The sequence below is a fragment of the Peromyscus maniculatus genome, chromosome 4, assembly GCF_049852395.1.
Source record: "Peromyscus maniculatus bairdii isolate BWxNUB_F1_BW_parent chromosome 4, HU_Pman_BW_mat_3.1, whole genome shotgun sequence".
Taxonomy (NCBI): domain Eukaryota; kingdom Metazoa; phylum Chordata; class Mammalia; order Rodentia; family Cricetidae; genus Peromyscus; species Peromyscus maniculatus.
Genome location: NC_134855.1, coordinates 63,690,043 through 63,713,694, shown reverse-complemented (window position 1 = coordinate 63,713,694; position 23,652 = coordinate 63,690,043). Strand labels below are relative to the sequence as shown.

Genomic DNA, 23,652 nt, shown 5'->3' with positions numbered 1-23,652 from the left:
AAGGAAATGTCAGGAGGTATCTGCTAATTAAAGAAGCATTTATTCTTTTATCATTTTTTAAATGAAGTAATTCATTAACTTGCTATTTTCAACCAGGATACAACTGGAGCCTGTTCCCCTAGGGTTGCCTCCTCTGGGCTTCATCACAGTTGAATAAGCAGATATGAACAGTTTAAATTACCAGTGTCCATAGCAAACTCAAACCTTCATTTGCTGGTCTTGGGGTAAGAAGAAATTTCAAACTACTCGAGGAATTATTGAGTCTAGAACCTAACATTTCAAATACAACAATGTTATTTTATACTAAGTAATTATACTATGAAAAGTTAAAAGTAAGATACTATAGTTTTTTCTCATTTCATGTTCTCATAAAAATAATCTAGTAAAAGGTCTGCATATGAATTATAAACCAAGCTACCTGGACAAATGAGAAAAAACAGAAAATACCAAAATTAAATTTTGTATACAAAAAATGAGTGTTTGTTGTAGGTTGTGCACTATCAATCTCTTGATAAATAAGTTACCCCAAAGGAAAAGGAATCATTAATTGGCTAATAGAGAGTGTACAAATATTGACATATTTAATATTGAGGGTCTTTTATTTTTATATGATTCATAGAACAATGAAATTTAAAAATTGGATCTTACTATACAATCCAGCAAACAACTGAAATAACTACTTATTTAAAATTTCTTGGCTTAATTATTTGACTATTTTCAAATGTAGTAAGACATAGTTTTTGCTTAAATTTCTTGGGGCAAGGGTTTTGGGAATACAATTTGACAATGAAGTAGTATAACAGGAGGTAATGTTTTCCTAACAAACTTGAGAATACATACACTGTGATGAAGCTATAGTGAGTTGTGGCTATGGCAATGATAAAATACAAAACTTCCATAAGATAAGTGATGAAATGTCCACAGAAGATTGATCTTCCAACAGCTGTTCAATAAAGGCAAATTTAAATTATTGCACTCCTACAAATGTATTATTTAAGTACTATGCTTAGAATATATGAAATTCTGTATTTTGTAACAATATGTACAAGTATATTTACATTAATTGAGGAGCTGGGCATATACTGTCCAGTAAACTATTATGAAGGCTCTTAATTAATTGGGCTATTAACTTGGAATGTGTTTTCTTGCTGGCTTTCTCAAACTTGTAGTTTTTCATTATGTATCTAGTACAAAAGCCTGACTCAAGAGAATTTGATTCCAATTCCTCAATTACCAAAAGAATAAACACATGTATTTTTAAATCATTATTCACCTTTATATTCTTTAAAGAATAAGGAGAAGTGGACAGGGTAGTCGATACCAGTATCCAAAGCTGCTGGAAAGCTGAAAAAGGGTGATTGCTATGAGGTCAAGGTCAACATGGGCTATACAGTGAAATGGAATCTTACCTCTACCCCTGCAAACAACTGAATTCTTATATATAAATTGTTAACAATTAAGAAATCATGTGTTCTAAAATGTTTCATAGAATATAATCTGTGTATATTGCATTGGAGAATATATATATATATATATATGTATATGTATATATATATATATATAACAACATATTCTATAATTTGCTTTTTAAAGATTTGATTTTGGCATATTTTCCTCATAAAGCTTTCTCCCATCTTATTAATGCATATTAGTGTTCATTGGCCACTACTATACAGAATTTAGCAAATTATTCTATAGGATTTCTGACACATGTACAATTCCGATTCTAGTACAGTGCACTGTCATATATAACAACTCAATAGGTTCTATGTCATAGGTGGGTTTTGTACCTACACAAGTTTTTGTTTTATTATAGTTTAAGACAAAACTTCTAATAGAAAAGCTGTAGGTTGTGTAGTAGGCATACAGTTTAAGAAGGAATATATATATATATATATATATATATATATATATATATATATATATATACATATACATATATATATTCAGAGAGAGATACAATTAAAATTTAAAAGGGCATGAATTTGGAAGAGGGTGCAGGAGGAAGGTGTAGGTACAAAGAACATCTTGGAAGAAGAAACAGAAAACGATGTAATTATATTACAATATCAAAAAATAGAAAATTTTAAAAAGGAATACCTGAGTTCAGACACAGGGTAAAACAGGGAGCCTATATGGGTCAAAGCTAGGAACTCTGCATATATGTTATGGTTGTGAGGCTTGGTATTCTCATGGGACTCCTAACTGTAGGTGAAGGTTGTCTCTGACTCTTGCTTGATCTTGGAACTCTTTTCCTCCTACTGGGTTGTCTCATTTGGCATTGATGTGAGAGTTTGTGCCTAGTTTTGTGTTAACTTCTTATGCCATCTTCAGTTGGTAACCCTGGGAGGCCTACTTTTTCTTGAGAGAAACAGAGGAGAAATTTGGAAAGGAGGTAGGGAGAGAAACTGGGAGGTTCGAGGAGTGGGAAAAACTGAGGTCAGGATTTAATATATGATAGAATATTCTTTTTTTTTTTTTTTTTTTGGTTTTTTGAGACAGGGTTTCTCTGCGTAGCTTTGCGCCTTTCCTGGAGCTCACTTGGTAGCCCAGGCTGGCCTCGAACTCACAGAGATCCACCTGGCTCTGCCTCCTGAGTGCTGGGATTAAAGGCGTGTGCCACCACCACCCGGCTTAGAAGATTCTTTTTAAAGTTAAAAAATTAAATTAAAAGTAAGACACTTGATAAATATACATACATTCCATGTATATTTCAATGAGTGCTGTATTGAAATTTAAATCATCACCATGTCCTTATCTTGTGCTGTAGCTCATAAAATCATGTGATATGTGTACCTATGTGTATGTATCTATGCCTCTTTCAGCCTGAAAGTGTGCTTCTGCATAAATACACATAAAGACACAGCTCACCTTGTTTATAGCAAAACTACTCTAGACTCTTTACGGTAATATGAACTATGATTTGTTGATTGCTTTCAATTCTTTCTATGAGATTTCAACATGGAAAACATCACTGAAGTCACTGAGTTTGTACTGAAGGGCTTCACAGACAATGCTGACCTGGAGATCCTTTCCTTCTTCCTCTTTCTAGCGATTTACCTCTTCACACTTGTGGGGAATTTAGGATTGATTGCTCTAGTCATTGGGGATTCCCGCCTACACAACCCCATGTACTATTTTCTGAGTGTGTTGTCCTCTGTAGATGCCTGCTATTCCTCTGTTATCACTCCACAAATGGTAGTTGACTTCATGTCAGAGAAGAAAGTCATTTCATTCACTGGCTGTGCTACACAGATGTTTCTGGCTGTTACTTTTGGTACAACAGAATGCTTTCTTTTGGCAGCAATGGCTTATGACCGCTATGTGGCCATTCACAACCCACTTCTATATGTAGTAATCATGTCATCCAGAGTCTATGTGCCACTCATCATTGCATCCTACGCTGGTGGAATTTTACATGCTGTTATTCACACTGTCGCTACTTTCAGACTGTCCTTTTGTGGATCCAATGAAATCAGTCATATTTTCTGTGACATCCCTCCTCTCCTGGCAATTTCTTGTTCTGACACCCACATCAACCAGCTTCTCCTCTTCTACTGTGCTGGGTCTATTGAGATAGTCACCATCCTCATCGTCCTGATCTCCTATGGCTTCATTCTGTTTGCTATTCTGAGGACTCGTTCTGCTGAAGGTAAAAGAAAAGTCTTCTCTACATGTGGCTCTCATCTAACTGGAGTGTCCATTTTTCATGGTACTGTTCTTTTCATGTATGTGAGACCAAGTTCCAGCTATGCCTTGGAGCATGACATGGTAGTGTCGATATTTTACAGCATTGTAATTCCCATGCTGAATCCTCTCATTTACAGTTTGAGGAACAAAGATGTAAAAGAGGCAATGAAAAAGGTATTTGGTAAAAGACAAATTTATGGATAAAACTATATTTTCTATAAACCTTATATGAAAAAGTAAAAGTTCTATTCTGTAAGTAAATATGAAAAGTTATGTTGAAAATGTTTCTTTTCATTCATTTAAATATTTCAATCCTCAATAAACATGAAATTAAAGGTATTAGTTAATGCCTCTCTGTTCTGCTTTTCAAAACAGAAAGACTATATTATCCAATTTATTTTTTAATGTTCATAATCACATATATTTATATATTTTACATAGTGATACTACATGAAATGCATAATGTACAAATAAATAAATATGTATGCTTAGATTTATTTTTATATCCATATTTAAATAATTAACATAATTTTAGATTGTTTCATTTCTTTATAAATCATATTTTAAATTCTCTCATAAGTTTAAATATTTTTAGTGTTGTATCACAATGACTAAATAAAACATTGTTGTCTTTATTCAGTTCATATTTAGGCAGTCAAGTTGGCTAGACCTTATGAATATAGCTTCTGACATTACAATGTGCAAGTGCTGTTGGGCACATAGAGTCACTGGAACTGGGCACTAGAATTATGTAACTTGATTGGTTGTTTTGTCTGTAATGGTCTCCTGTAGCAAAGAGTAATTTTCTTGATGAACGGTAAGGACTACATTGGAAACAGATTAAAGAAACTTTATACATATGGAGCAGGTTGTGTTAGAATGTGTGTATGTATGCATATATGCTCATAACAGAAATAATGAAAAAAAGAATTGAAAGAGAGCAAGGAGTAGTACCTGGGAAATTTTGGACAGGGCACTGGGGCCAGGGAGGGGGTGGTCAGTGAAGAAGGAGAAAATGTTAGATCACTGGGTGCTGGAGTTACAGAAAAGTTCAAGCTGACTGACAATAAATGATGGCAAACCAAACTGCAGCCCTTTGCAAGAGCAGCAAGTCCACCTAAACTCTGAGTGATCACTCAATCTCCAATAAGTTTTATTCCTCTTAATACAAAATATGCAATATTTAATACAATATATGCAAATGTCTATCTCTTTTTTATATGTGTATGAAAGTGTTCTACTTTCCAACTAAATGTAAGTTGAAGAAAGACTTCTACTGTACCATAAATGTGTAGTCAATCTTTTCATTCTCCCAAGTCTCCTCTACTCTCCCTCCTGGCAAATTACCACTATGTGGTATTGAATCCAGAGTGTCTGAAAGGCAAGCCAAGATGGATCACTCTACAGTGTGCTGGTTCCTCCCACATCCATTACCAATGCTTCTGCTCTTACTCTCCTTAGGCTTTATTTTAACCAGGAATACTACCCATACCAGTCTCCACCCTACGTTTACCAGATTTCCTGACCTCACCAATCCTTCCGCTCTTTCCTTACCAGGCATTTTGTCCTTCCCTAAACTTTGTCTTTGGCTGATTGATATTGCTGAGTCCCACCCAGGTCCAGTACCCACCACACTGACCACAAGCCCTAGTACTTTATCAGAGATTCTGGGTTTCCTCAGATTAGGTGATTCCAGAAATGCTAGGAATTCAACTTTGGTCTCCACTATGGCTTTGCCCACATTTCCAAAAGGCCTTATTCCCTTTTCCTTGATTCACTAGAATCTGTAAGATATGTGACCCAGTCTTACAAATTTGAAGAATAACAACTTTGCTGCTTTCTTTACAATCTTAAAAATATTAATCTTCATAAGTGATATTAGATGCAATAATAATAATAGTAATAATTTTAATTTTTGATACCATTGATGAAAATGCAAATTGAATAGCAACATATGATCTGAAAACTACACTTGTGATTTAAAAATTCTTAGAAACAGAAGCTTTTGTTTGGTACATGGTAAGTAATCTAGACTCCCTAACATTGGGTTTTCTTCTGTCTCCATAATTATGCCACTCTTTGCCAACACTGCTCCATATTTCAAACTCTGTTCCCACATCCTGTTTCATTATAGACTACTCATTACATCCAATTTCAGTAGTCTCTCATCCTCACAGCTGTCCCAAAGCAAAACCTCCCTCTTTCTCTAGTCCTGTTTCAAGACTCACTTCTACCATCTTTCCTCTGGTTACTCACTCAAAAAATCTGTTTTTCCACACACCTCCACACACATTGCTTCATAGCTGCCCATATGAGAAGATGCCAGAGCCAAGGCTATTCTCCCTGCACGCATTGCTTTTCATTTCTATAACTTTATTCATGTTTTAAAGTGTCTCAATTTGTTTTCTGTGGATTCCACCAATGTACAATGAAATTCCAAAAATATGTTCCCCAAATCTGACTTTCCACAATATTTATGTCATTATATCCTCTACCCACCATGACAGAGGAAATAACAATATATCTCTTTTGTAGATGCCCTTCAAATTCAAGATTCCCACCATTACTCTGTCAGAAACACATATCAGATCTCTTTTGACCTAAATAGAACTGACTGCTTAAGTCCCCTAATCATTAACATATATTCTATCTATTAATCTACCTTATCAAAGTGATGAAAAGGCTTGCCATGAGGCACTGAATTATAATAAAATCCAATAAATCACCTGAAAACCGGGCAACATTTATGAGCCACCTTACACTTGCCTTAAACATATCAACCTAAATCCTAATTCTCACTCAGGAAGATGGTACTTACATACTCACTTCATCTCCTAATCCTCCCCTCATGGGCCTGAGTTACATACACAGGATATGAGTTTATCTATAAATATCAGAACTTTTTTTATATTTGGTGGTAGTATGTGTTCCCTTTTGTAGCACAAATCTTGCCAATTCCTCAGCTGATCCTGTTTCCTCAGACTGGAAGCCTCTCAGTCCCCATCCAGAATAAATCTCAGCTGAACTGAAGCTCAAAAGCCTAAAAGCTTAACCAGCCAAAAGCTTCTAGTTTCTGGTCTTCACGCCTTATATACCTTTCTGCTTTCTGCCATCACTCCCTGGGATTAAATGCTCACTTCTTGGCATTAAAGGCATATGTCACCATGCCTGGCTGTTTCCAATGTGGCCTTGAACACACAGAGATCCAGATGGATATCTGCCTCTGGAATGCTAAGATTAAAGGCGTGTACTACCACTGTCTATCCTCTATGTTTGATATTGTGGCTGTTCTGTTCTATGACCCCAGATATGTTTATTAGGGTTCACGATATTCTGGGGAACACAATACTACCACACCCTTTCTCCTTCAGAGCTGAGTGGTTTGGACTGCATTTAGGCAACAACATTGGTGAGTCTTTATGAATGAAACTTGGGACATTACTAGGAGACAGTCTCACAGAAAACTCTAGATGCTTTGGCTCTTACAGTGTTTCTCCCCTCCTTCTGCAATATTCCCTGATGGAGCTTTAGATGTAAGATTTGTTTGGTAGATTTACTCACTGGGACAAGGGTCCACAACTCTGTACCTTGACTACTTGTGGATTTCTCTAATGGTCTCCATCTGTTACAAAGAGAATTTTCCTTGAGAAGTGAGGAATACAACTACCTGTGTGTATAAAGATGCATATTTAGAGTATACTTAGGGATTATGATGGCTCAGTAAACTGTTGCTTGTGGGTTTTCATTTAATATGAATGAATTCACTGGCCTTGGATAGTTGGCTAGTTTTCTAGTACCAGATATGACTTCTATCTTGGTAAGCAGGTCTTGTGTCCAATTACAAAGCTGTTGGTAACTTCCAAGTTATATATGTGCCACTACTATACCCATAAGGTTATCATACTATGCTAATCATTTTTCTGGCTCATAGGAATAATAACTGTGTAGGACATTTGGTTGCTTCCCTCCTTTGGAAACTTACTTGGTGACTTCTGGTACTATGAAATCTACTCAAGGAGGGAACATTCAGATGAGTTTCAGCTTGGTTGCCCCTGAGAGTTGGAAGGGAAGTCCCTATTGATTAAGATACCACAATCATTCTTTAAATGTTATTTTTGTAATCTTTGTAAAGTTATTTATATACTTTGGATATTAATCTGTCAGATGTCCAGCTAGTATAAAATCTTTCCCATTTGTGGAATTCCTTTGCAGGCAGTTGGTTATTTATTTAGCTGTACAGAAGCTTATTAGTTTAATGTATTGGTACATATCATTTATTGGTTTTAATTCTGGGGCAAATGGCTTCCTATTCAGAAAATGAGTTCCTATACCTCTAACCTATAAAATATTGTCCATGTTTTGTTCTAATAATTTCAGTGTTTAAAGTTTCAAATCTTTTATCCATTTGACATTAGATTTTTTATAAAGTAATAGATCCTGGTATAATTTCATTCTTATGAATTATGAATTCTTATGAATCTAGTTTTCCCAGAACCATTTGCAGAAATGCTTTCTTTTTTCCATCTTATTTTTATTGTATGTTTGACTGTGGTGATATTTTTATGTGCTGAAATGTGGTGATATTTTATATTTTTGGTTGTGAGCCTAGCCTTTAACGGCTGAGCCATCTCTCCAGCCCTGTGGTGATATTTTATTTGTGTTTTAATAAATAAAGCTTGCCTGGAGATCAGAGGAAAAACCAAGCCATTGTAAGTAAACACAAAAGTCATGCAATGTTAGCACACACCTTTAATCCTATCACTTGGCAAACAGGGATCTGTCTGGATCTCTGTGAGTTCAAGGTCACACAGGAAACAGAGCCAGATGTGGTGACACATGCCTTAAATTCCAACATTAGTTAGCCATGGAGGTCTGGAGGTCTGTACAGACAAACAGGAAGTGACAGAGCTTGGCAGGAAGAGCAAGTGATGTAACTAGACAGAGAGAGCAAATCAGATAGCAGAACAGCACATTTACATAGGCATGGGTAGAAGCTGCTGAGTTGGTGACGTAAGGTTAGCTGTGGCTTTCTGTCTTTCCCTGATCTCTCCCAGGCTTTCAATCCTATATCTGGCTCCGTGTTTTTTATTTAATAAGACCATTTAAAAATTCACCTACAGTTGGTACCCAATGTGTGTGCCAAATACAAATAAAGTAGACATTGTATTGCCAAATACAAATGAACTAGATATTGTAACTGTAACTCTTGCTTGATAATTGTTCCATTATATGTAATTTTACTATGTTAAAGTTAAAACCTTCCTTTTTGATTAAACAGAAAAGGGGAAGTGCTGTGGAATGTTGTTCTATATGCTGTGAATGTGTGTTGCTCTGATAGGTTGATAAATAAAATAAAATGTTGATTGGCCAGTAGCCAGGCAGGAAGTTTAGGTGGGATAAGCAGGCAATGAGAATTCTGGGAAGAGGAAGGCTGAGTCAGGAGTCACTAGCCAGACACAGAGGAAGCAAGATGACAAGGCACAACTGAGAAAAGGTACCAAGCCACATGGCTAAACATAGATAAGAATTATGGGTTAATTTAAGTGTAAGAGCCAGTCAGTAATAAGCCTGAGTGTAGCTAGTGTTTTCCTGCCTTGCCCACAGTCAGGACAAATCTTTGTCACCCGCCAGTCCCACAGCCACTCAGACCCAACCAAGTAAACACAGAGACTTATATTGCTTACAAACTGTATGGCCATGGCAGGCTTCTTGCTAACTGTCCTTATAGCTTAAATTAATCCATTTCCATAAATCTATACCTTGCCATGTGGCTGGTGGCTTACCAGCATCTTCACATGTGGCTTGTCATGGTGGCAGCTGGCAGTTTCTTCCTCCTCAGCCTTCTGCTTCCCAGAATTCTCCTCTCTCCTTGTTCCACCTACTTCCTGCCTGGCCACTGCCCAATCAGTGTTTTATTTATTGACCAATCAGAGCAATTTGACATACAGACCATCCCACAGCACCTGAGCTAATGGCCAAGCAGTTATAATTAATATAAGCTTCTGAGTGATTATTTTGTAAGTGGCTGTGGAACGGTGGGTGGGAGAGATTTGTCCTGACTGTAGGGCCAGGTAGGACAGAGGAAAATCTTCAACTACATGTGACCTGGACTAGACCTGATGGATTGGGGAAGGTGACTGTATGTGTAGAATCAAGGATACTCTCTGGATAGACCCTGGATGGATGTTGTACATATGGCTGGATGGAGAAGTGACCCGTCCAGCAGGCCAGGTTATTTGAGGGTCTCGAGGAGGGACCACCTGTGAATCAATGGGGGGTGAGAGGGAAAGGAGACCAAGCGCGTGAAGAAAGACAAAGTCAGTCTGAGTTGCGTCAAGGTCTCGTTTATTGACTGGGTGTTAGAGCTTATAAACAGGGCTTCAGGTAGGGAGGGGGAGCAGGAGGAGTGAGGAGAGGACAAAGAAAATTCCTAAGGGAGGGTCAGCAGGAGGTCACTTTGGTCCCAGGCCCCTGCAGCTAGCTGATTTAGTACAGGCTCCAAGAAGTTTATTTAATCCTACATTCCTAGGTTAGACTAAGAGCCTCCTATTTACACGAGGCTTGATAAATCGTGGAAGGTTACACAGGTTCAAGACACCGCTGTCCAGAGTCGGTCCCCAACAGAGAAGTTAGATGTAGCACAGAAAAGGCCTGTGTGTATGACACATGGGGCAAGTCCTGTTGGAAGCCTAGAAGTAGGGTGCAGCAGGGGTAGTTGTTTATCAGACTAGGCAAGGACACTGGATGAAGGACCCATAATAGATCTTGTGGATTGGAAAGACAGCCTGGGTGAGGACAATCAGGGAGATTATTTGGGCTAGGCTTTGCAAAGGAGGTTGGAGGAGTGGCTGGGTACAGAGGTTTGATACTCAAACTTTTATTAAAAGAATAGCTGTATGGGTTTATTTCCTTTGGAACCCTATCATCTGGCATTGATGGCTCTATATGAACAGGCAGAGGCCTTCCTTCAAGTAAACTGAATTCTCTTTATGGCAACAAACTCCAGGTATTTAAACTCTTGAATTATTAGACTTCATAGCTGATTGTTAGTTACAGGTCTCTGCACAGACTTCACCCTATCCAAAATCAATTTACTTGTGACCTTTAAATTCTAGCATGTATCTTATGATTTATTACTTCTTTTTATTTCACTTATGTTTTCAGTTCCAGTACATATCTCTGTCTATCTAAATCACACTCTCTGTTTCACCCATCACTTGCTCAATGATTCCAACGCTGCAAAGACCAACAACTGCAGGCTAGGTCTGTCTTTCCTAATATACAGACACACCTATCTCCTATTTGTCCACTTGGATTAATTCATAGACATCACTTTGGACTCAAAAGCAAAAGGGGCCTAATGATACTCTTACAGACAGTGAATATATAGCAAATATTTCCAAACTATTTATAAACTTTCTGGTCTTTTAACCAACAGGGTCCTTAGCAAAGGGCATCTCATCACAAATACTTCTTTAGCAGTCACAGCATTCCTGTACTTTTCAAGATCACATTTCCTTAAATAAATTACATTACATCAACTGGATTTCTCTCTCTGTAATGTTACCATTACTGTCAAACCTCTGTCTGATCTATGGGGTCACTTATCCAGTCCTAAACACTGCCAATGAGAAGTTCCTTCAATCAGTTTATTTATAAGGCTCTTTATTCTCTTCGTTATTCAATAGCATAGATCCCACCAATTCTTCAGAATATCTGGAAGACCCCAATTCATGCACATACTTGTTTTTTTGTGGATACCAGTAAATCTGTAAAAAAAAAAAATAATAAAAATAAAAAAATAAAATCTACCCCCTCTTTAAAATTTTCTCATCCTATTTTCTGGACACCAACAAATATTGCCTATTTGTTTAAAATGCTTCCAACACTAAACCTTTTAACATAATAAAAACCTTTGATGGGGGCATCCTTAGCTGGCTCCCTTAAGTCATAAAAAATGAATCCAGCACCAAAAGTTAAATTCTTATTAATTAATTCATGTCTTTCAGTCTTCAACTCACCACTTGCCTATTTGAAGAGGATGTTCTTTTTCTATTGCACTTTGACCTATCTTTATCTTCCCACCAACTGTACCAATAGTTTTACTTTAGCATACTTATCTCCAAATGTAGATACATTGACTAATAGGCAAAACTTCCTAGGTGCTTTTACTGGCCACATGGGCAAAAGGGGAATTATTTTTTTAATTTATTTTTATTTTATGTGCAAGGGTGTTTTGCCTGCATGTATGTCTGTGTGAGGCTGTTAGATCGTAGAGTTACAGTCAGCTGTGAGCTGCCATGTAGATGCTGGGGAGGTGAACCTGGGTCCTCTAGAAGAACAGCCAGCTCTTAACTGCAGAGCCATTTCCCTGCCCCAAAGGGGGAATTATTAATTCCCTGATCAACTCTTGACTCTCTTGTGGTCTTGGGGATCAGATCAGTTTGTGGCAAAGGAATGAGGGTTTAACCTTTTAGTAACATGTACCATTATTTACCCCTAGACATACAAAGAGTTTTGGTGAAATTTCTCAAGACATTTTAAGGATCGGGTTTGACTGCTGTCATACTCCAATATAGGAGTGGTCAAGATCTCATGACAGCAAAATGTGGAAATCTTGGCTGCTTCTTAGAGGAGGAATACAGGTTTTATGCAACTCAGTGTAGCCTTGTCAGTGAAAGAAGAAATAAAACTAGCCTATCATGCCTGAAAATTCACTGGCTACCAATAGACATGTTAACATGTGAATATGGAAGGAAGGAAGCTCACAAAATCTTAAGCCCAACAAAAGAAAAAAGAAAGAAAGAAAGAAAGAAAGAGAGAGAGAGAGAAAGAAAGAAAGAGAGAAAGAAAGAAAGAAAGAAAGAAAGAAAGAAAGAAAGAAAGAAAGAAAGAAAGAAAGAAAGAAAGAAAGAAAAAGGGCTCAACCAAAGAAAACAAAACAAAATAAACTAAGAAATAGTGAAATGGGAAAAAATAGAATAGTCTTCCCCAAGGAATAGACCCTCAGCTGGGTATATAATATCAAATGGCTGGTCTTGAAATCATATGTATACAAATAATAATTTATGAACTGAGCTGACTGAATTCTTTATATTTCTTTATATAAATTGAAAGAAAACAGGTCCTGACTTTAATGAGAGAACAAGGTAGGGTACATGAGAGGGAGGAGATGGAAGGACAGAAAATATATAATTATAATTTTAAAGTATATATATATATATATATATATATATATATATCAGAAATTGACTATCAGAATAATTAGACAAATGATTTAAAAGTTCATCCTGGCCCTCTAGTTCAAGCCTGCTGTCAGCCTCCTAAAACTACTTCAAATCTATATTAATTGACACTCTCTAAACTCTCTGTTGATAATGATTTATCCAGACTCGGGGAAATAATCTTCTTCAGCTGTATAAAGACAGATAGCAGCCCCTGAGGACACTGCTTGACTACTTACGTGGAGATTGTGTTGAGGCAGAAGGTCTCAACCAGTAATTCCCTGATTAGGCAAAAAGAAGCCAGATTGAGCTTAGTAACTGCTGATTTCATAGGCTACTTCCCCATTTCATTTTCAATGTAATCATTCTCTTATTCATCATTTATTTCCAAAAATAATCTGTTAAACGTTTATAAGATCATCTGTGATTTCTCCATTAATCCTTAATTAAAAAAAAATGGCTCCCAACTAAGGGTCACTGAAAAAATGTTTTTCTCTGAAAATATATGTACACAGATAGCCATTCTTGTTTATTTGTTTGTTTTACAAATCCATATTCCTGGTTTTAAAAATCAAAATAAACAAAGAGAGAGTAATGAATATATTCTTTGGGCACAATAAGCTTCATACACTGGATTTAGGATGGAAATCTTAGAATACCCTTTCCCCTTCAAATCCTAAGCAGAGGGTACTGCAAACAAGATAGGAAGAGTACCCAGCCCTGAGTCTGAGTGAGAACAGCACCCAGCCCTGAATCAACAGACACCCACGGAGTTTGACTGCACTAACACATCACCAAGTGTCCATTCCCTATCCAGAGTATATGTGATTCTTGTTTCACAGCCTACAGTACTACTTCCCTAACGTGTCATGTAGCACTGGTCACTTATTAAGGAAGGCAGGTGTGGGAACTGCCCCTAACTCACAAACGCTAGTTAGAGTTTTAGTTAAGTGTTAAAGTTAGGTCCTTTTTCTTTCTGGGACCCTAAAACTCTACTTTAGAATTGTACTAGACCATATACCCAAAGGACAGATCTACCTTTATTTCTCTCTTGAACATTATCTTCCCTCCCTCCTGGAATAATATACGATTACTATTTTAGTAAATTTATTTTATTATATTTAATATTATCACTTCATATTCACTATTAAAAACATGAAGTGCAAGTACACAGATTTTCAGCAGAACATTGTCATTATTTTTCTTTTACCTGAGTGAGGTATTGTCTTTTTATTAGCCACTTCTTATTTTCTTACCCCCACTTTTTGCAAAGGCCATTCCAATAACTGATGGTATAAGTCTAAGTATTTCAAACATATTTGTACTTGTGTAGTATTTGTCCTGTGGCTGGTTCATGTAACTTAGCACCATGCTTTTCAGTTTCATGGTGCCATTACATACACTGCACATAATGCATGCTATGTGTCCAGTCATATGCCAAAATTTTTTTGTTTCCAATTTCAGCTATTTAGAATCCTGCTACAGGGAAGATCAGAGTGGTCTCATATGTCTTTGACAGGATAACAGTAATATTTTAATTTCTAACCCAGAAGTAATATCACTAATCGCTATACTTAATACATAATTTAAAGATATATGCATACTCTCCCTGATAATTAGTGAACAGCCTCAAAGCAAATCAGTATGCATCCCAGTGCTTTAGGGAGAGTGAACAAATAACTTACAACTCCACAGGGACAATTTCTTAAATTAAAACATAACTCATAAATCATTGTAGGAAATAAAATACTAAGAAACACACACGAGAATGAAAGGCAATGTTTCATTACAGGTAAGGAACGAGGAAGGCTATGCAAGTTGTTCCCTGCCATCAGAATCCACAGGAACCGGCACACTCCTCTCTGGTTTTGTCATCTAATAGAAGAGACCATTTCTGGTCTATTTTCTATGACTCCTCTACCATCATGTCTGAATGACAAAAGCAATAGACTCTCTCCTTCCCTCATATTTCCCCTGGAATATTTTCTACCTAGGTTAAAGATTATATGTTCATATGTATATTTACAACACTAAATCAATTAGAAAATTTGCTTAGAAAATATATTTTATGGACATTAGGTTGTATAGTTAAGACATTCTAAAATAAGAAGAGAAATGAAACATAAGTAAAGGAAGTCCACAATTTTTAATTCAGAAATGAAAATATAAATGAATCATTTCATATGCTCCCAAATATTTAGATGTTTGGAGTATCTAACCTCTTTTGTGATGCTCTAACTTAGTATGCTATAATGTGAGTGATATTCTTTTTTCTTAATCTTTTATTAAGGCAAACGTGAGTTTTTACATCTTATTGATTCACTGCATTTGTGTGTGTGTGTGTGTGTGTGTGTGTGTGTTGTGTGAAATGACATTAATGACCACATTTTTTGGTTATATTAAAATTGCTATTTCATAGTGAAATCTGAGGGAAATAGTCTATAGCAAGTATTAAACATAACAAATCTTGATTAATGGTACTTCAGGATGACAAAGCAATGTGCTTTGACATATTGAACTGAAAAATATGAGAAAACAACTATTTGTGATTGCAGTTACTAAGTATATAATCTAATGTATTAACCTCATGCATTTTACATTCACTACTAGAAGTATGTCTCACTGGGACAGCATCTGGGTAATCTCTATAATCATGCAACATTGACCTGAAGTAAGTGTAATTTGCACATGACAAGCTTTGTATCTATATGAACTGTGTGTGTGTGTGTGTGTATGTGTGTGTGTGTATAATATATATATACATATATATATATTTATATATGTGTGTATGCTTAAAATTATGTGATTCATTTAGACAATAAATTGTCTTGTTTAGTTTTAGTCAAGGCATGTCAGTAGAATGAGCTAGAGATGGAAAGAATTTGCATGTGATATGACCTATTGAATCCATTCTTCATTTAACTATCACTGTATTACTTTCAAAGAACATATATTTACGGTGATATTTCATTTGTGCTGAAATGTGGTGATATTTTATTTGTGCTTTGATAAAGTTTGCTTGTAGATCAGAGGAAATAGCAAGCCATTTTAAATAAACATAGAAGTCAGGCAATGGTAGACCACACCCTTAATCCGATCACTTAGAAGACAGGGTCTCTGTGTGTTCAAGGCCATACTAGGGAATAGAGCTAAGCATAGTGACACACACCTTTATTCCAAGTACCAACCATAGAGACCTGGAGGTCTCTACAGATAGACAGTGACAAGGAATTGAGGTAACTAAGATAGCCGATGAGAGGGCAGAACAGCAAGGCAATATAAGTATGGGTAAGACAGGAAGTAGCTCACATTTGGAAACTGCAGAGCTGGTGAGGTAAGGTTAGCTGGTGGCTATTCCTATTTTCCTAATCTCTAAGGCTTTCATCCCCATATTTGGCTCCATTTTTTTTTTATTTAATAAGACCATTTAGAAATTCATCTGTACATATTCTGGCAAAACAAACTTATTTAAGTACTGTGATGATTAAACAATAAAAAATTTAAAAGTCTACAAATGGAGGAAAGAAAATCTATTAGTTCTGGATCATTTTGACCTGTACAGGAAGATTCAATACAAAAATTTTCCAAGGTCTAGTGCTGCAATGCAGTAGTAGAACTCTTGACATCATGGACAAAACCCTAAGTGCTGTTCACAGCAGCTCTCACTCTCTCTCTTTCTCCCCTTAGGAACTCTTTTACATACCTGGGAAACAACAAATGATTCAAGAATCTTTCATCTTTCCAAACAATACTACTAAAGATATCATTGTTTTAAATTGGAGTACAGTGTTTTAGATTACTATTTGTCAAATACATCCTTTGCATACATTAAGTAACATATTAGATATCATACATGTTGTACAACATGCTCAGATGTTGATTTATTTAGGGATAGACAATTTCCTGAGTGATCAGTTGTAATTGTTTTGTCCATACATATCACAATACTTATCAAAAATATTGACATTTTAAGCTGCACCACCAATAGATATAATGATTTTAGATAACTTTATTTATTTTGTTCTATTTTCCTTAGTTTTGACCCAAGGTCTCCTATATCTCAGACTGGCCTAAGATTTGTTTGATAGCTGAAGATGCCATTGAGCTTGGGATTCTCCCTGCTGCTACTTCCAGAATAGTAGAATTACAGAAATGTACTATACATTTTAGGAAATGCTATGACACCAACCCAGATATTGGTGTATGTTACTGAGCTGCATCTCATCCCAAACATCTTCTTAAAGTGATGACTTATAAGGCTGTAGAGATGACTCAGCAGTTAAGAGCATTTATTATCCTTACAGAAGATAGGAGTACATCTAGCTCTTTAGATCTCTGTTTTGTTTTTCTATCATATGGCTATCAGTAATTTACATCTATTATGTTTCTATATCACAGTATTTACTAGGTAAGGGAAAAATTATTGATATAATCATCGTTTGGAGCTGGAAGTTTAATAGAGCAGGTCATATACAAGCTTAAGTGTCTTAATAAATTATTGTTTATAGCAGTTCATTTCCAAGCTGAGATAAATTATGTCTGAATTATGCTTTGTGTTGGTGAAATCAGCTTCTATAAGAATCATAGTCTACTATTTCCATGTACAAGTTTATATCTTTATTATATAAAATGTCTTTATTTTGAAATAACTATCAGAAAATTTCAAGATATCTCATGTATAACAATGTTGCATAATAAATGATCACCTTATGATGACATTAAAAATATATTGAGTATGCAATTATTACTATCCTGAATAGATTCAGTAATATGACTGCATGGAGAAACAGAACCTCACAGTCATGAATGAATTCATCCTGCTGGGCATCACTCACCGCTCTGAGCTTCAGGCTCCATTGTTTGGAATGTTCCTCATCATCTATCTGATCTCACTGATGGGCAACTTGGGCATGATCATCCTCACCGTGGTGGATTCCCGACTGCAAACTCCCATGTACTTCTTTCTCAAAAACTTGGCTATCACAGATCTTGGTTATTCTACAGCTGTGGGACCTAAAATGTTAGAAAATTTTGTTGTGAACCAAAATACAATATCCTATTATCTTTGTGCTACACAGCTTGCTTGCTTTCTTCTGTTCATTACTTGTGAACTTTTCATTCTTTCTGTCATGTCCTATGACCGCTATGTGGCCATTTGTAATCCATTACTCTATACTGCCATCATGTCACAGAGGGTTTGTTGGATACTAGTGATAATCCCATATCTGTATGGTTTATTTCTGTCACTTCTAATAACTTTAAAAATGTTCACTTTATCATTCTGTGACTACAATGTAATCAATCATTTTTTCTGTGACTGTATCGCTTTGATACCTTTACTCTGTTCAAACACTCATGACATTGAGCTGATAATTCTAATCTTTGCTGTTTTTGATTTGATTTCTTCTCTTCTGGTTGTTCTTGTGTCTTACCTGCTAATCCTCATAGCCATTCTCAGAATGAACTCTGCTGAGGGCAGACACAAGGCTATTGCAACATGTGGATCACACCTGACAGTGGTCATTATCTTCTATGGTACTTTGATATCTATGTATTTGCAGCCTAATTATAGTCACTCCTTTGACACTGACAAGTTGGCATCCATCTTTTATACCCTGATCATCCCCATGTTGAATCCCTTGATCTACAGCTTGAGGAACAAAGATGTAAAAGATGCTGGACAGAGGATATGGAAGAAGATATGCAAGGTTTGACCTTCAAGGTTGCATATGACATGAGCCATATGAATCAGGGTTAGAATTAGATATGTTGTGGGTTTTTTTTTCAGATTGTTTAACAAACACATATAGGCTGAATATACATTTTATACCTGGACCAGCAGATCATTCTCCAGTAACAGGATCTCAAGACGGAAGTGGGCAGCAAGTAAGAAGATAAAAAAGATAGAAAAGTTGTGGTCAGGAGCCCATGAATCTACTTCTTACGCTAAGTAAGCTTATTAAGAAGTAATGTAAGAAGTTTATTTGCTGTTTATAAGTAGAAAATGGGCCCAGGTTATCACTAAGCTAATTCAAATAATGCTAGCAAAGAGAACACAGAATACCTCAGACAGAGCTATCTAAGACTTATAACCACAGCTATAGAGCAGAGAAAGCCATGTTCCCAGTTACTAAATCCTGTCCTTCAAACCCCTACACCCAGAACAGATTTTGCCAATTCTGCCCTTGGTCAAGGACACAGAACTACCATTTTCTTTCTCTATTCATCAGGGCATCTGAGAAAGCCTGGGATTAGTCTGCCTTCCAATAGTTTCAGGGTTCACTTTCTTGGTGCTGGCCAAACTTCAAAATGCTATGAATAAACTTTAGAATGAGAAAGTTGAAATTTTCTGGGATACTAGTATGTTTATAAAAGACAGTCTGTTGATATCCTGATCAGAGTATGTTGATGCATTATATTGATGGCTAACTTGACTTAGTCTAGAGTCAAGTAGAAAAAGAAAAACCATCCTTGCTTTTCTGTGAGCTTTTATTTTTTGCTTGTTTTGTTTTTTATTAAGTTAATTTAAGAAGGAATAACGATCTTAAATATGGAGGCAGTATTCATGGAAAGGGTCATGGACTCAAGAAAATTGAGAATGAGAGCTAAGCACTGACATTATTCACTGTCTGACACTTGATTGTGGATAGTCCATTACCAGGACTCTCAACTCCTGCTGGCACAATTCTCTCACACTATAATGTACTGTATCCTCTGCAACTGGAACTATAAGCTGAAATAAACTATTTCTCTCTCATTTTACATTTGTCAAGATACTTTGTCAAGAAACAGGAAAAGTGTAGAAAACAAAGGGACATTTTAGTTTTTTTCTTTAGACAGAGACAAAGAAATCTGCAATTAAAACATTCTGAATGTAAGAAGCATGCATGTAGCTCCAGCCTCTTTGACTTACAGCACCCAGGAGTCTCCATCCCACCAAGGAAATCCTAAAGCTTTATAAAAGATGCAGTTTAGGGGGAAGGAGAGGGGGGCAGGAAGGGGGAGAACAAGGGAATCTGTGGCTGTTATGTAGAACTGAATGGTATTGTAAAATAAAATAAAATTAAATTAAAAAAAGCAGATTTATGAATTTATGATATACCAAATATATTTGAACATAAAGCTTTATATGGTTTTCCACAAGTGTGCTGATAAAAATCATCCCTATTATCAGAAAAAAAAAAGATGCAGTTTAGCTGGGTGGTGGTGGCCCACGCCTTTAATCCCAGCACTAGGGAGGCAGAGCCAGTTGGATCTCTAGGAGTGCGAGGCCAGCCTGGTCTACAAAGTGAGTTCCAGGAAAGGCACAAAACTACACAGAAAAACCCTGTCTCAAAAAACCAAAAAAAAAAAAAAAAAGATGCAGTTTGAATTCTGAAGAGTGCATTTTAGGGAATGAGTCATTGCAATTTAAAAATAAAGATTTTTTTTCAAAAAGAAGGGCAATAAAATATAGTGTGTTCATATAATAGAAATTCAAATACAGAATTGTTAAGTAATTTTGATAACAAAAGAAAAGTATCCTGACCACTATAGACAGAACAATTAATGATATGGTGTCATTAACTGAATGCTGAAGGTGAAAGAGAAGAAGAAAGGACAAACTGAAGAAATGGTGATCAGAAGGAGAACAAAATGACCTTCTTTCAGCATCTGATGTTCGTCCTAATCCTGAATAATCTTCTAAAGGCCAGTGTATTCCTAACCAGGAATGACATTACCAAACAGAAAACACAGACTCCAGTAAGAGAACTTACTGACATCGTTTTAAAGAAATGCTGCAGCCAGTATCTTCGGACAGTCGGAAGAAAATTGAACAAATTATATGAAAAGCTGTTGTGGAAAAGAATATAAAGTATATTACAATAGAATGCATTTTGGACTTGTTGTTGAAAGAAGAGTTGAGACTGCAAGAAAAATAAGTGTGTATCATGTATACAGACAATGAGGTTTCTATTGTATTCATTCCTTGTGGTCATCTGGTAGTTGGCCAGGAATGTACCCCTTGTCTAAGGAAATGGTCCAGCTCCAAAGGTACAATCAAGGAAACTATTCAAACATTTCTCTCATAAATGAAAACTGAATATGGAAAACCAGAAGTCTTCTGAACAACAACAACCAAAATGATTGATTCAGTTAATATGTTCTTACTTTGCTCTGCTTAATAATTAATAATCTTGCCCCAGGAATGGTAGAATTATGTGTTTAACCTTAATCAATTTAGCTCCAATGGAAGGTTCATGCAGAGGAGCTAAGGGAGTGTGTATGTGTGAACACAACCTTGACAGGAGGAGTGGCCATGTTCTATACATAGCATTCAGGAGCTACTGGATGTTGTGTTTGTGACAGCTTTGTATTCCATATAATTTGTAGCTTAGAGGACATGGAATACAGTGGCTATGGCTCTCAGAATTTAGAGTCTCACCTGATTTTTGGCACCTTTTCTTCTCTAAAATAGGGATTTTCCCATTACTGGTAAATCATATTATCTATATTAGTGAGAAATATATTAATAAAGTGCTTTTTAAAGGAAACTAACAAACTAAAATAATTATGGATGAGGTGAATTCCCAAGTGGAAATTCTACTAAAATAATGCTCTGCTTTTACAACTGAAATAAATCACCAATGACCAATGACATAGAGAGTTAACAACCTCTAGACACTTTTTGCTCTACAAAACAGTTATTTTTAAAATTTTCACTGAGATTTATAATTTATTGTTTTATGTGTATGTATGCTTCCTTGCATAAATTTGTGTGTACTACATGAATGGAAGAGTCTACAGAGGCCACACAAGGGCACCAGATCCTATGGAGCTAGAGTTACAGGCTGTTTGTGAGCTGCCATGTGGGTCCTCTGCAAGAGCAATCAGTGCTCCAAACCATTTCGGATCCATCTCCTCAGCCCTTATGTTTCAACACTTTGAAGAATGTTTATTTGATATTACAAGTTAATGGAGGTATTATATATGTGAACTTTCATGGAAAACTATTAGTTCATAAATCTAGGAATATTTAAAAGCTATATTACACAATTTAGTATTATGACAGGATTTTGTATTTTATTTGCATTGGAAATGCATAATATCAACCACAGAATTGAGAGAAAAATAGAGATGGCCATAGTCTCATATCTGAGAATGAGAAGTTTCTGCCTATGACGAGGAGGGAAGTGTTTCCAGGCTGCATAGATACTAACAATGGACACCCAGAACAACATTTTATATATGGAAAACAGCACACAGAAAATGGAATAAAATCCAGGGATGAATCAGATGCAGAGAACATGGATAAAGAATAATTAAAAAGAAAAAGAAAAAAAATTACTGATTTTAGATGCTCAATAAAATATGAGAATTCAAGAGTACCTATACTTCCTCATACATGTTTCCCATTATTGAACAGGTTTTGATATAATATACTTCTGAGTACTATTGCATATATATTATTTCATTTTTAAATGATTATATTTTTATCATAATATAATTGCATTATTTCCTCTTCCAACCCTTCCCAAGCTCTCTCTCTTCAAATTCATGATGTCTTTTTCTTTAATTGTTGTTATACACACACACACACACACACACACACACACACACACACACACTCCTAAATATAAATATAACCTAAGTATAAATATAACCTGTCCTTTCTGTATAATGTTACCTGTATGCATGTGGGCTCAGAGACATCAATAATTTTTATAAAAGAAAATTTTGATTAATTATCTGAATTTTAATACACTATACTTGTAATCTGACACACAAAAATATTAAAATTGCTTCCAACAACCACAAACACACCAAAGTAAATGAAAAGATAATCGAGAATGTGTGATATTTTGAATAAAAAGAGCCCATATTGGCTCATATATTTGAACATGGCCCTTAGTTCATGGCTTTTTGGAAAGAATTAGCAAATGTGGATTTCTTGGAGGAGGTGTGTCACTAGGAGTGAGTTTTGAAATATCAAAAAATGTGAATCATTTCAAGTGCTCTGTCTATAATTACTGCTTATGGATAAGAATATAAGCTCTAGGCTGCTGCTCCAGCACCATACCATACCTGCCTGCCTGCTGCCATGGTCCTCATCATGAGGTTGAACTCCTATCCCTCTGCAACTGTAAGCCCCAAATAAACCCTTCTTTCCATTATAAGTTGCCCTGATCATAAAATATTATGATAGCAATAGAAACTAACTAGGTCAGAAGCTGGTGTCAAGGAGTGGATGATTCCTGCAAATAACTTTTGACTATCTTGTTTTTCTGTTGTTGTTATTGTGGGGTTTTTTTTGGAAAAATTTGAAAGACTTTGGGAATTTGGACTGGAAAATAAATTGAACAGTGTAAGCAGAGTTCAATGGACATCCTAATAGGAGTTTGGAGAAATGTAGTGTTGAGAGCTATGTAGACTATGGAACCCTAGCACAAGAAGATTCAGAAAGAAAAATATGAACAAGTATGTTAGAGACCATGGTTGCGATAGTTTGGCAGATAATGTGGCTGCCTTCTCTGCCCTTGTTCTAAGAATCTGCATGAGGCAAAATTGAAAAGTAATGGACTAATGTATTCTGAAGGGGATTCCTAGACAGCCTATGTTGACTCTGTCTTGTGGTTATTAGTAATCACTCTTTGTGAGTCTACAGTAAAAAAGAGCAAGTGGGGCAGAAAGAAACACAAAATGTACAATTTGAAGAGAATAAGAGTACCATAGCCAAGGTTTGTGCTGAAAGAGGTAA

General features: G+C 36.0%; 2 protein-coding genes across 3 annotated transcripts; both read left to right on the top strand.

The window, feature by feature from the left end:
• The first annotated feature begins 2,940 nt into the window (after positions 1–2,940).
• Positions 2,941–3,894, top strand: LOC102929060 (olfactory receptor 5T7). Its single transcript, XM_006989710.3, has one exon. It carries the CDS (start codon positions 2,962–2,964, stop codon positions 3,892–3,894), a length of 933 nt encoding a protein of 310 aa, XP_006989772.2. The 5' UTR covers positions 2,941–2,961.
• A 13,266-nt stretch (positions 3,895–17,160) lies between these two features.
• Positions 17,161–18,649, top strand: LOC102928753 (olfactory receptor 8K3-like). Of its 2 annotated transcripts, XM_076568660.1 has the most exons (2): positions 17,161–17,199; positions 17,705–18,649. In XM_076568660.1, exons 1-2 carry the CDS (start codon positions 17,161–17,163, stop codon positions 18,626–18,628), a joined length of 963 nt encoding a protein of 320 aa, XP_076424775.1. In that variant the 3' UTR covers positions 18,629–18,649. The 2 variants fall into 2 exon arrangements, with proteins under 2 accessions (XP_076424775.1, XP_006989771.2); XM_006989709.2 differs by lacking the exon at positions 17,161–17,199 and having other exon boundaries at positions 17,693–18,649.
• The last annotated feature ends 5,003 nt before the right edge of the window (positions 18,650–23,652 follow it).